Genomic DNA, 14,461 nt, shown 5'->3' with positions numbered 1-14,461 from the left:
CTTGCTTAATTGTCAGAGGATGTGATTCAGGCACTTGACACGTTATGAAGGACTTGGGTAATAAGATATGAAAACTGTTCTGGGGGTGACTGCATCCGTTCCTGGATAGTCGTTACACTTGGTGAGTTGGTCGGTTATCTGTGGCATCCTCAGGTTTAACGAGGGCTCGAGACTCTCCTGGCTGGGTCCTGGCATTTCCCCAGCATTTCTCATTGAGGACGTGCTGGAAGCCCTATTTATTTTAGCTAGATTACTTGGGGGGAGGGGAAGAAGGGATGGTTCTTGTTGTATTTACATCTCCTTTCTCTCCCTTCTTGGTGCTAGTTAGGGATCCAAGCTCTTTTGTTGGGGGGTGGCTTTGTTGGATTTGTCTGAAGTGCTGCGTATTTGGACTGGGTGGCTTTTCTCTGGGGTTTTAGTGCATATAGATGCTTTGCAAATAGGCACTTTACTCACTAAGTAGCTGGAAACTTTAAACGTGTTCTCAATTGGCATGTGAACAGGGCACGTGAACAAAGAAAAAGAGGGAGTATTTTGTTTTTGCCACTGTCAGTCATCCACCACATGTATAAATATTTCCTGCCTTTTCCTAATCTGATTCTGCTTCGGGAGTTGTCCTTTTTATAATGCCCCTCGTTTCAGGGTGATGACACGACCTGCTGGCTTCTCCAGGGTGCTCAGTTTTTCTCCCATCATAAACAGTAAGTTTAAAAAAAGAAGAAGAAAAAACAGCTCTCGGGCTGTCACGACAGTCTGTTTGTAAATGGTCCATTGCCCAAGAGCGTCGTCTCCAATTCTGTGCCCAGACCTCCCATTACAAGCACATGCTCCTGCTCACTGGTGGAGAGCGGTTGAATGGTCCCTTGTGTGGCATGTGCTGGGTCATCAGTGTTACAGATGTCAGAGCAGAGTTGGGGAGGACGGCTGGAGCGTGTTGTGCTGAGCGTCCAGGGAAAGAAGGCTAAACTCAGTTTTCCAGGTTACAAAGGTGAAGTAGCTTCCATAGATTCATAGATGTTAGGGGCTGGAAGGGACCTTGCAGATCATCAGGTCCAGTCCCCCTGCACTAGACAGGAAAGACACCTGGGGTCAGGTGACCCCAGCAAGGTGACTGTCCAAGGCAGAGTTAAGGAGAATTGTCATATGGTCGGTGCATGTCTAACGGGGCCCTCTAACCGCTGAAGTTCACTGGATTTTGTGTGTGCAACAACAAATAAGTGACAGAGAGTCAGGTTAGGAGCATCCTTTCCATAATAGTGGTATGCCTCTTTCTTTTCCATTATTTTAAATAAGGGGTTTATAGTGCATTTCTCTTTTTGCTTTAGTTGTACGTTTAGCTGATGACATCCTCTTACAGAGGGCAATTGGAAACAGAAGTGACACCGACTGTAGAAATGCCAAATATGAGCAGGAAGAGTGGTATTCTTTCCTCTGAATCCGCTTCGACAGTAGCAGAAGCTGGGACAGTATTTGGAGGAGCATTATTGTCTGCAGATATGAGTCCAAGTGACTTACTGGTCTGAGAACCAATTCTTAGCCCCTTTATACTTGTAACAATGTGTATTTTAAAGGATGGGATTTCTAGCTATATTCAAATAGAATCTGTTTTCCTTGTGTGCGATTCAGATGCATCAAACGGCAAATTCGGAATGGGTATGTTTTAACAACAGTTGTTTTGGCAATTCTTTTACCATTATAAAATTATAACCATAAAAATCTTAAGAAGCCTAAACCATTAAAAAGCTTTTAAAATGTGCTTGTCATTTCTATATGGACACCAAAATGCAGTCTTGTTTGTATAAAGTTCAGAGAAGAACTTAATCTAATTTCAGGTTTTCTTTGCTCTGTTTACTGCAAAATCCCTTTTTTATCCAAGTTTTAGTCGTGTTAAGGTTGTATTTAAAAACGTGGATTAAATTGGTATGGAAAAATAACAGAGCAACTAGAGAGGAGCAACTTAAGATGCATGAGGTTGGTTGCCCCTGCTCTGTTCTGTTTTGAATGATTTCAAGCAGTTTCTGATACGTTTTCCAAACTTGTTTTAGAATGGCGTCCTCACATCTAAAACAAAAGCCAATGACAAAGATGGCATCCTACAGACATAAGAATAGCACTAGGCAGATGTGGATGGGGAATGACTCCAGACAAAGAAAAGAGCTTTTGCAATTGCACACGGCAGGAGCTAATACTATTTGCAAACATGGTGGAGAGCAGGCAGGGAGATGGGTGGTAACAAAAAGAACTGGATTTCCCTTGACATTTCTCCTTGTCTCTTGCACACAATCCCTATCCCAGGGTAGCCGAATTCTGAATGGCAGCTTTTCACTGTAACAATCGAATCCTGAAAGACTTTTATTGGGAAGACTAACAAAAAAAGTCGGAAGTGATACAATGATATTGGAAAGCTGTAGCAGACTCTACATGTGTGTACAGGTTTGCCTCGGGGAGTCCATATAACAGATAATGGGTGGCATTGATTTGCAGTAAACCGGTCAGGTGGTGGTTTTGGTGCTGAAAATATATTGAGATTTTTTTTGGTTGTAAATATTGAATTTTTATGCCAAGCTTTTTGGGGGTTTGTTTTTGTTTTTTTTAGTTGAGCATGGTTTTTAGTGCATTTTGACTGGCTTTGGAGGTTTGTAACACACTAAGAAGTAAAAAGGCAAACAGATGCATTGTCATCCTAAGAGCTGCTATGAAAGTAGTCATTGTTGATGTAAATACAAACTGATTGTTTCTGTATCTTAATTGGAAGCCTTTCAGTGTGGAATGTGTCCTTTTTATGTTTAAAGAATAAATAACCAGGAACAAAGTGGTGGTTTTGGATAAGGGATTAGAAACCAGATCATGGAAATGGTGTGGGAAAGCATGAGAATGTCCCAAATAATTTAACCAAGGCCAACCAGTGTCAGTTCTGTGCTTTTCTTTAAAACAAAACAAAAAAACCCTCTTTTTACTGAAAAAACTTGTATTTAAGTTCTGGGCAGAAGAATCATGAGGAAGCTATAACTAAACTGAGTATTTTAAATAGAAATATCTCTGAAAGTAGTTAACAGAAGTAAAACATTGCATTAATAAATATAATTTAGAACTCTCTTCAAAGAAATCAAATGTTAATATATTTCATGGTGCTTTTAGCTAAAATGGTAGGTAACTAGTAACTCATGTTGCCATACAACATCTGTGACCCAGGGTGTATTTTACTCTAAACTAATTTTAAAGGGAGAAGCATTGTTTCTGGAAGATGGAATAGTTTTAGATATTGATGGCATGGTAGGCATTTGTGCCTAGGCATTATTACAGTAGCTTATCCTTATCCTGCTGAAAAAGAGAAACGGTGTACAAATCCCTTATCATTGCTTTTCGTGGGATTAACATGGCACACAAGCTTTAGATGGTCTGCGTAGAGATATAATCATGGAAAGTGCAATTCTGTACATTATACAAATATTTAATAATCAAGCTTATAATGGCTCCTTCTTTGTGGCTCTCACTAGTCTATGACCATGCTGTCAGATTAAATGAGATCTGAATTACTTTATTCAGCTGAGAGCCTTGGAAGCCTTCTCACCAAGTCTGTAAAGAGAATTGTAGGTTCCTTGTCATTGAGGTATCAAAGCGCATTCTCAAGACGTTACTTCACTGTGTCTACTGTTAAAAATGTTGTTTTAAGCTAAGTGGATAAAATACTTAAGTACTCAATATGGTATAAATAATAATGCTTGAAATTTACTTACTGATGCAATTCACCAGCTTGATTTTAATGTATAAAGTCATACCACGCTCTTAACTTACAATGTGGATAACCAGCATGGAAATGGTTAAACAGCTGAAAGACTCATAGACCCCCAAAAATAGGGCTAGAAAGGACATCAAGAGGTCACCTAGTCCACTTCCCTGCTCAAGGTATGGTCATCCTTGACTAAAACATGCCAGTCAAGTATTTGTCTAACCCGCTCTTGAAAGTTTCCAGGGATGTCGATTCCACGACCTGTCTAGGTGGCCTGTTCCAGTGTTTAACCACCCTCGTAGTGAGAGAGGTCCTTCCTAAATTTACTGTAATGCCATTCGAGACCATTTTTCCTGCTCCTGTCCCATATGGCCACGAAGAACAGGCTTTAACCTGTCCTTCAGGTATTTGAAGACTGTGATCAGATCTTCCCTCAGTCTTGTCTTCTCCAGACTAAGTAAGGCTAGTTCTTTCAGCCTTTCCTCAAAAGTAATTTTTTCCCAGGCCTCCAATTTCTTTTGTTATTCCATGGGCTCTTTCTAATCTGCCCATGTCTTTCTTGAAGTCTGGAGCCCCAAAACTAGACACAACTGGAGGTAAGACCTCCCCACTAATGAAAAATAGAGCAGAAGAATCACTTCCCTTGACTTGGAAGGGCCGGTCCTGTTTAATGCAAACCAGTATGCTCTTGGACATTTTGCAACAAGAGCGCACTGTTGGCTCGTATTGATCTTGTTCTCTGCTGTGACCCCCACATCCCTGTATTTCTGCATGCAGATATTCTGTCCAAAGTGCAGGGCTTCGCAGTTGTCCTTGCATTTCATCTGATTAATGTAGGATCATTTCCAGGTCATTTCGAATCCTAGTCCTACCCTCCAGAGTGTCTGTAGCTCCACTCGGTTTGGTGTCATCCACAAATGAATTGTATAACCTTTCCATGTTGCTGTATTTATACAAAAAAACCACAGAAAACCCCACTCCATGCTCATGATTTTTTCTCTTTTCTCTCCTCCCATGCCCTTTCAGGATTCTGTCAAGAGCCTTCAACAGAGCATGAGCCACCTACCAGTAAGTATTAGTTGTAAAAAGTTTTGTTTTACCCAGAGATAGAAGGGTTGGTGCAGTAAGCACAATTGTTTTGGGTATTGATTGAATGCAGACTATATTACAAATCATAAAGTACTTGAGCAAGTCTTCATTTAACCTTGGAGGTGCCGATCCCTATCACTTGATTAGCTGGGGATCAGGAAAGGAAGGTTTTCCAGAGCTGCTTGCACTTCTAATGGCATTTGTCTCATCCTGATGACCTCTCTGCTTGCAGCTTGTGAGTGGCCCTTCCACACCTTTGCTGGAGGGTGGTGTTTCTGAAGTAAGGGGCAGTTACTTCTCACTGGGGGGCAGGGGGAATAAGCAATCTCTATTAGGTTGCCTACAGCCAGAAGGTGTGCATGTGGTTCCTGGTCCTGCTCTCATCTCTGGTGGGGATGCTGGCCACCTTGTGATCTGAATTTTGAGAGTGTTCTGCATAACATAATAATGTACTATTATTAGAATAAAATCCCCTTAATTTGGGATTATTCGTTGGCAGCCAGTGGTCTCTGCGGTGCCTTTTATGCAATGTCAGCTAAGGCTGTCTGTGAAAAGAGTATTCTGTGAACCACAGCTACTGACTTACCAAGAATTTGCGGCATTTCCCCCAAATTCTTTCAGGCATGCATTCCCAACATGAAATGGTTGTTACCACCCTGTGTAATGCTGTGACTAAAAGGGAGGAAAATCCTGAAACCCTTTTGTTAGAATATGAGTCAAATAATAAGAAAAGTTCCAGAACTGTTCTGAAATAGAGAAAGTAAGCACAAAATTAAAAGGAACAAACGCATTGTAAAATGCATGCTTTTGTGACTGAAGGTAGATATACTTTTGAAAGCCTTACATACAGTTTTAAATTGTTGTGATTTTTTTTTTTCTAAATAGAAGGTAGCCATGGTTCTGAGACTTTATTAGTAGAAACAATCTTTAAAGTTTGGGGTGTAGTGAAAAATACTTCCAAAAGCAGTGTCTGTCTCAGTCATTAAGTGAGACAAGGCCCTACTGAAGGTAAAGTATAGAGAGAGAGAGAGGTCTTAACGCTCTTGGCCAGTTGATGAACACTGACCCATTCATAACTCAGGTGTATTCTGTAAAGCAATAGAGTTGTACACCTGAGGGGTCCGTTTCGGAGATGTCACCCCCAGCTCTGCTCGGGGAATTCGGGTGCCTCAGCTTCAGTTCTTGAGGCATCTTTGAGTAACCCTTGCATTGTTCTCCCTAGGACTACGTAAGCTTGGGATAGTCCCATTTCACGGATTTGTTTGTATCCCCTGTTCCAGAAGGGTGCTCTCGCCATCTTCGTTGGCTCATTGATGCCATCCACTCACAGGAGCCCTTTACTGATGCTCGGTATGCCGGGCTGCAGAACACGACTGTGCATGGTGTAATAGGGCTGCAGGTGTGGAGTCTTAATTGTTAGCGCTCTGGGAAGTGGCTGGCCCGCAGCACTGGGAGGAGGAGGCTGTAGCCCTCTGAACTGGCATGATGCCTTGCCAAGGATGCCAGGAACATCTGCATCTTCTCTGCATGCGGTGTCCAAATGACCATCACCTCTTTACACTGGGAAAGATGACAACTGTATGTTGGGTTACTAAAACACTCGTGCACCAGAGATCTTCAAAGTCCAATGCTATGTCACAGGTTCAGGCTAAGTTCATTTCTATGAGTAGCCTCCATATACCCCTTCAATTAGCATAAGCGGGGACAAGGGCAGTCAAAGGTCAAGAGAAGTTCAAAATAGCATAACCTTTTTCGCTAGTGTTACCAAACAGCTGTAATCCTGCAGTGCTCACCAAGCTTTTCTTTGCCATCATGTTTACTATAGAGCTATAAAATGCGAAGAACAAGGCCTGGCTTGATACAAGGGAAGTTGGAAATCGAGCAGTTAAGAATAGGTAGCATTGTTGCTTAAAACAGGAGAAATAATTGATTTATGTTATGGTGCCCAATTAGGCTGTAAAGTGAGAAACGTTTAAAGCAACCCTGTGGCTTCAAGGCAGCTCTTTGCTCTGATTCCTGTTCAGCAAATAGGAGGCACCCCAATAAAGGTCATCAGCTCCATGAGCTAAATTATTAATTCCTTTCATGCCACTCAGGGCTTGTAAACAGTATATAATACAAGAAAACAATTGGCACTGTTCACTTATTGGCCGGAGAAAAGGTCAAAGGTTAAATAGTTGTATTGGCAACAGCTGTTCTTCATAGTCAAGTAGACTTTTGTCCTTTTTATCTTCTCTTGGAACAAGCCTGTTTCCAAAATTTTAGCTGGCTGTTAATCCATATCTTTCTTCCCCCTCCCTCCCCCTTTTAGCTAAAACTCTTCTTCCAAGTTAAACATGTTGTATGTGATGAATTGTGGGAGCAGGCAGAAAGGATGAAAAAGAGAACCAGCCGTCTTGGCTTTAAAGAGCTTTTGGTTTGAAATATTTTTTTTTGTGTGGGCTTTGTTCAAGTGGCTTAAAACAAAACACTCCTTAACTGGGTGGAATAAAATGGTGCCTTTTCTATACAGTTTTAACTTGTTTTTAAACTTAAAGTTTAAAACATTTCTTTTATTATGATTTAAAAGCAATGTCATTCATTTATTTTGCTCTAAATCTCATTTTGTTAATAATGTAGTAGAAACACGAAAATATTTAGTATCCATTTTTTATGTAATGAGGCTTTAAATCTGTAAGTTTCCAATATATATACAAGTTCTGGCAGCTAGTTTAGTTGTTGAGCAGGGCGAGATCCTCCCCCCTCCCACCTCCTGGCTTTTTGCTTTTGATTATCATGGCATTTGAAGCATAGTATGATGGCTGGATATTCCTTCCAACTTGTAAGAGGGGATGTTAGAGTCCACAGTCCTACTAGCTTTAATTTGAAAAGACATTGATGACAGGCTAATTAAAAAGAAACAACTATCTAATTATGATTGTGGCAAACTATTTCAGTTAATAATTCAAGAGTTTGGGTATTAACAATGAGAAATATTGCAGTTATGAACCTGTCCATTGTGTTAAGCTGACACAATTACTTGACTTCACCATCTAAAAACCCAAAGAGCTCTTGTTAGAGAACTGCTTTACCCTACCCACATTTGTCTTGTGTGTGGGTGGTTATCAAGTGTCATTCAGAAGTTATCAAATGAAATGATTCCAGATGTTTGCAGGTGTAGCTTACTGCTGTAAGTGATTCAGTTATTTGCACGATCATTTTCCTTGTGCCGCTGCTGCTGCTGACTCCTGGTGACCACTTCTAGCTTCTCCACCATCTGGCTGACTTGCAGGGCAGCTGACCCCTCCTCCCCCCAAACAGCAGCAGGTAACCTACAAATGACCATCTGCTGACCCATTACTTTAACCTTTTTTGAAAGCTAAAGGAGTTGTTCCCATGCCAATTTTTCAATATCAGTAGCATGCATTTACCATGCATGCATTTTCAGCAGCAAAATAGATGACTTTAACATGACAAACTAATAGTAAAAGTTTGGCTGGATGTGAAGTTACACAAACTGCTCTTTCATAGGCCATGAGATTAGACTCCTTCCAGGCATTTGGGATTGCTAAATCATATATGAAGTACCTTTTTGCTACCTATGAAGTTAAAGGATTGTTAGTGCCCTCAAAGGATTAAGGGTTCTTGTTGGGAAGAAATGCCGTTTGGAGATGGGGCCAAAGGAAGGAAGAAACAAAACCGAGCTTTTCAACAACCAAGGAAGAAAACTTGGTAAAATTCTCCTGTGTGACATGAGCATATGACTGTTGCTGCAGACTCCATACACATCTACAGTTTTCCATAAGAACGGGCTGTTGTAAATGCTTACACTGTTACCTTGTTTGTGCCTGCCGACCTTACATAAAAACAAATGTCTGACCACCTAGGAGGAGCCACAGTATTATGGTAACTTTCTTCAATTAATCGCCTGCCCACCAAGGAATAAATTGGGGAAGAATACAAGAAAAATAAAACAAAAAAATTAAACCTTGGCCCAAGAGTGAACTTTGTATCGTGCAATTAAATTGTGCTGCCGGGAGTGAGTTCCTGAGTTGAGGAATGTAGAGTTGTATTACTGCATTGTTTGGCCTCTTAGATGTGGGAATGCAATTTGCTAGCAACAAAACGGAGAGTCTTCAAATTCTCTCCCTTGTTGCCCTTGGGAGACTGGGGATATCAGGAGAACAGAAACACAAGTGATAACCCTGCTGAAGTGGAGTCATAAAATTGTATATCAAGATCATGAGGAAAAAAGCTGTAGTGATTACTACTAAAGAAAAGAAGTGGGGCACAATGGCTGAGGATCCCTGGCCTGCTTTTCAAAACACAAATTGGTCCTTGTGTGATGATTCCTGAGGAGCGTAGAGACGGCACTGCGTTTCCTAATGCATGATTGCAGCTGACCCTGTTCCTGGCAGATGAGTCTGTCCTCAATCCAAACTTTTTTTTTTTTTTTTTGGAGTTTAGGCCCCATCTGGGATTTTTTAGTCGGATCCGTCTGTAACCGGGTCTGTCCTTCCTGGCATGCTATAAGAAGCAAGTCCAGCCTCCAGCTCCGTGTTGGACATAAGCTCAGGGCATCCCAGTCTCCCAGACAGACCTCCACTGGTGGTGCTGCTGCTGCTGCTGCTCATGTGTTGGACGAGGGCACCTGCTTTATGAAAACTTTTGAAGCAGGATCTCTTCTGATAAGGGTCCTTTTGAAGGGGCTCCAGACCCTGCTGGGATCTAATCATCTTGACCCTCCCTGCCATTCCTAGTCCTGACCCATTTCAGAGGTTAATATGATATAGAATTTAAAGCTGATGGAGTGTGTAGTTTAGGAATTCTTTGCAAACTGATAAAAAGATAGTTGTTTTCAAAGACAGCTGTATGTCATAGTTTTGAGGATGCGTGTTATCTGACTACAGAAATGAATGCTTTGAAAAGCAGGTCTGGCAGTAACAGATGTGTGTAGGGAAGATGAAAATCTCTTAAGGGGACAGAGGAGAAAATAAATAAATTCTTAGATAAAAAAAAAAATTGGACGTCTGGTGTTTCTTTTGTTAATATTTTTTTATTAAAGCTAGGAACCTGTATTGTAAAACTAACTTTCCTTTTTACAGAATATATACAGAATAAACTATTACAACAGCAGTAAAAAGCTAACTGTATTTGAACACATGTATTTATGGGAGTTATAAAGAAAGTGGCATCAACTGGTGTAGTACTTACAGTTTTATGACACTTCACTGAACCTATTTCCAGCTGCTCATAACTTGCCTGATTCTTTTTTCTAGTCTTGGTCTCTACTTTTCTCCATATAAAAGAATTTTTGAGCTTTCTTCAAACAGAGATGCACTTGAAAGTGTCTGGAGATAGGAGTGGGAAACTTGTGTTGAAGTAGCAATCCTTGACTACTCTGCCAAAATTTGGCTTGCGTGTGACAGTTATGACTCTTTTGGACATGGTGTGTGGTTCATTTTGCATGGCTTTTTTCTGTAAGCTCAAAGCCTATGGTCAAGTTGGGCATTCTTGCACTGAGGATCTGAAACTGTTCGGGTGGGCTGCAGCAGTTGTGAAGTTTCCGATTTGTTCTGCACCTCTCGAAGACTAGAAGGGGAAGCTTGGGTGTTGAGGACCTCCTGCAAGCCCTGGGGGAGGAGGTTCTAGGAGTTCCCAGCGTTCATGGTTTTACCTATTTTTTTTTGTAATACCTGGTGGTTTTCTTTAAAAGTCCATCTCCTATGGTTAGGCAACACTATAATTCTGCTGCCATTTAAGAGTGTATGCTCTTAAACGTGTGTAATGGCAGAGTAAAACCTGATAACCTAACAAGCATAACTAAGTACCACAGAGACATCTGCTTATCTGCAGCTGGGGCTGGCGTGGAGACCGTGTTCCAGCTGCCTTTTCAGTGTGCGCATTTTCAGATTCAGTCTTGAACCGGAAAGGCTCAGCCTTCGCTTAGGGATTAGCAGCTCCTTTCCAAAGGCTCAAATGGGGAGAGGAGGTAGGAGAGGAGCCCTCAGCCATCCACCGTCCCACCCGGGCAAAAACTCCTGCAACCACACACACTGAAACACCAGCACACGGGTTAAATTATTACTACTGCATGAGTCAATCCATTTACAGTTTGTGACTCTTTGAAAGCTTGTGACTGACAATGCTCTTTCAGGGGTGTGCTCTGTGCTGTACATATTATGGAATATAACTGCTTGTTGCAAGCAGTTACATTTAGAAGAAGAGGCAAGTGAAGGTCCTTCTTCATATTTTATTTTTTCTTAAAAGTAAGCAAATAATAAATGTTGTACCAAAATCTGCCAAGAGAATATTCAGACTGTACAAAGAACACTTTGAAGTCTGGAAAGTTCCAGCATTTCACTTGATGAACTTCAAGTGTTATTTTACATACTTGTCTTTATACACGCGTTACGGTAAAGTATACTCGTGTGTCATGTTTCAGTAGCTCTGACGGTTATGTCAAAATTGTAGGGGTGGAGGGAAGGAACAAGCCAAGGCTGGCATGTTGTTTTCCTCAAATAAGGTGAAACTTTAAAGATGAGGGAAGAGATGGTTTAAATGTAAACTCAGCTTGTTCAGAGTGTAAATTTTATAATTTTTATGGCAGAAGTGAGTATTCTTAAAGTCTGTCTTTCTCATTAGCTACAGATGTGGAGCAGATGAGTTCCTCCTCTCCTGTTCTTCCCGTGAGCTCCATGGGCAGTAAGTACCTCCTTTCTCTTGTCTCACACGGCCAGGTGGAACTTCTTCATTGCTGACAACTTTGTTTTTTGATCTGAGATTGCCAGACAAATGATACTACTTCAGTGTAGGAGCCCTGAAAAGCAATGCAGTTAAATCTTTACTGAAGAAGACCATTAAGGATGTTGCCTCTCCTTACCTTTCCCACAGAAATACCGTAGGCCTAGCCTGTGCTGAGACTTTTTACAGGTGTAGCTGTATCAGTTGTGTCCTTGATTCCTCCCCTCCCTTCTCCTCCAGCAAAGGCCATAAAGTAGATTAGCGGGGCCCAACTTTTTTTTGGCAGAGATGCCAAAACTTAGCCCTGCGTCCCCACTGAGTGCCACTGCGATCCCTATCCTTTGGGGTCTGCTTTCTACTCTGTTCCTGTGCTCCATGTCCAATCTGCTGCTCTGCTTTCTGCTCCCTGCACTATCAGCTACTGTGGTGTCCCCCCTCCTCGGTCCGCTGCATGCCATGCGCAGGCTGCTGTATCACTTGTGGCATGCATGCCGCAGTTTGGCCACCCCTGGAGTAGATGGTGAAATAAAGAGCAGCATTATTTCTTTACCAGCATAATTTCCCATACTCTCAAGATATTTTTTAGTGGCTTATCTGTGCATTCTTACGTTGGGCATTCTTGCACTGAGAATCTGAAACTGTTCAGGTGGGCTGCAGTAGTTGTGAAGTTTCAGATTTGTTCTGCACCTCTCAAAGAAAAGACTAGAAGGGGAAGCTTGGGTGTTGAGGACCTCCTGCAAGCCCTGGAGGAGGAGGTTCTCGGAGTTCCCAGCGTTCATAGATTCACAGATGTTAGGGTTGGAAGGGACCTCAATAGATCATCGAGTCCAACCCCCTGCATAGGCAGGAAAGAGTGCTGGGTCTAGATGACCCCAGCTAGATGCCTATCTAACCTCCTCTTGAAGACCCCCAGGGTAGGGGAGAGCACCACCTCCCTTGGGAGCCCGTTCCAGACCTTGGCCACTCGAACTGTGAAGAAGTTCTTCCTAATGTCCAGTCTAAATCTGCTCTCTGCTAGCTTGTGGCCATTATTTCTTGTAACCCCCAGGGGCGCCTTGGTGAGTAAAACCTCACCAATTCCCTTCTGTGCCCCCGTGATGAACTTATAGGCAGCCACAAGGTCGCCTCTCAACCTTCTCTTGCGGAGGCTGAAGAGGTCCAGGTGCCCCAGTCTCTCCTCATAGGGCTTGGCCTGCAAGCCCTTCACCATACGAGTGGCCCTTCTCTGGACCCTCTCCAGGTTATCCGCATCCCTCTTGAAGTGCGGCGCCCAGAATTGCACGCAGTACTCCAACTGCGGTCTGACCAGCGCCCGATAGAGGGGAAGTATCACCTCCCTGGACCTATTTGTCATGCATCTGCTGATGCACGATAAAGTGCCATTGGCTTTTCTGATGGCTTCGTCACACTGCCGGCTCGTGTTCATCTTGGAGTCCACTAGGACTCCAACATCCCTTTCCGCTTCTGTGCCACCCAGCAGGTCATTCCCTAGGCTGTAGGTGTGCTGGACACTTTTCCTCCCTAGGTGCAGCACTTTGCATTTCCCCTTGTTGAACTGCATCCTGTTGTTTTCTGCCCACTTGTCCAACCTGTCCAGGTCTGCTTGTAGTTGTTCCCTGCCCTCCGGTGTGTCCACTTCTCCCCACAGTTTTGTGTCATCCGCAAACTTGGACAGAGTACACTTCACTCCCTCGTCCAAGTCGCTGATGAAGACATTGAAGAGTATCGGTCCAAGGACCGAGCCCTGCGGGACCCCACTGCCCACACCCTTCCAGGTCGATACCGACCCATCCACCACGACTCTCTGGGTGCGACCCTCCAGCCAATTCGCCACCCACCGGACTGTGTAGTCATCCAAGTCACAGCCTCTTAACTTGTTCACCAGTATGGGGTGGGATACCATATCGAAGGCCTTCCTGAAGTCTAAGTAAACGACGTCAACCCCTACTCCTGCGTCCAGGCGTTTTGTAACCTGGTCATAAAAAGAGACTAGATTAGTCAGGCACGATCTGCCTGCTACGAACCCGTGCTGGTTTCCCCTCAGCATAATTTGTCCTGCCAGGCTCTTGCAAATGCGAGCCTTGATAATTTTTTCAAAGACTTTGCCTAGGATGGAGGTGAGACTGATTGGCCTATAGTTGCCTGGGTCCTCCTTCCTCCCCTTCTTGAAAATGGGGACCACATTGGCCCTTTTCCAGTCCTCCGGGACCTGGCCCATGCGCCACGAGTGTGCAAATATTCCCGCCAGTGGCTGTGCAATGACATCAGCCAGTGCCTTCAGCACCCTCGGATGGAGCTCATCCGGGCCTGCCGACTTAAAGGCATCCAGTTCCTCCAAGTAACTCTGCACCATCTCAGGGTCTGCGCATGGCAGTCTGGTGCCCTGCTGTTGTGTCTCTGCAACCCCAGTGAGAGCCTTGTCTTGCCCCTCACTTAGGAACACTGAGGCAAAGAACTCATTGAGAAGTTCAGCCTTGTCCCCCCTGTCCGTCACCAATTGCTTCTGCCCATTTAGCAGGGGTCCTATTCCTCCCTGGGCCTTCCTTTTACCCCCTATAGATCTAAAAAACAATTTTTGTTATCCTTTACTTGGGTTGCCATCCTCAGCTCCATGGTAGCTTTGGCCTGTCTAACTGCCTCCCTACAAGTGCAAGCAGAGGAGGTATACTCCTCTTTAGGAATCTCTCCCCGTTTCCACTTTTTATATGCCCCCCTTTTTGCCCGTAAGCTGCTCTGGATTTCTCTGGTCAGCCAAGGAAGCCTCTTGGTCCCTTTCCCTCTTTTTCCTCACATTGGGATCATCTCCCTCTGTGCCCGAAGGATCATTTCCTTAAGGCACAGCCACCCTTCTTGGGCTCCCATCTCTTCAAAACTCCTACTCTGCAGTACGTCCTTGACTAAATGCCTGAGTTAATTGAA

At 43.4% G+C, this 14,461-nt stretch overlaps 1 protein-coding gene across 2 annotated transcripts in view; it reads left to right on the top strand.

Annotated features, from left to right (window-relative positions):
- NR6A1 (nuclear receptor subfamily 6 group A member 1) overlaps positions 1 to 14,461 on the top strand; it is a 159,579-nt gene that overhangs the window by 23,510 nt on the left and 121,608 nt on the right. For both annotated transcript variants that reach the window (XM_059715752.1, XM_019495324.2), the window contains exons 2-3: positions 4,757 to 4,798; positions 11,444 to 11,503. In XM_059715752.1, coding sequence (XP_059571735.1) covers positions 4,757 to 4,798; positions 11,444 to 11,503 — 102 coding nt within the window. The remainder of the gene's footprint in view (positions 1 to 4,756; positions 4,799 to 11,443; positions 11,504 to 14,461) is intronic.

This window comes from Alligator mississippiensis, chromosome 12 (genome assembly GCF_030867095.1).
Source record: "Alligator mississippiensis isolate rAllMis1 chromosome 12, rAllMis1, whole genome shotgun sequence".
Classification (NCBI taxonomy): domain Eukaryota; kingdom Metazoa; phylum Chordata; order Crocodylia; family Alligatoridae; genus Alligator; species Alligator mississippiensis.
The sequence above is the reverse complement of the archived record's forward strand: the minus strand, read 5'-3'. Positions and strand labels throughout refer to the sequence as shown.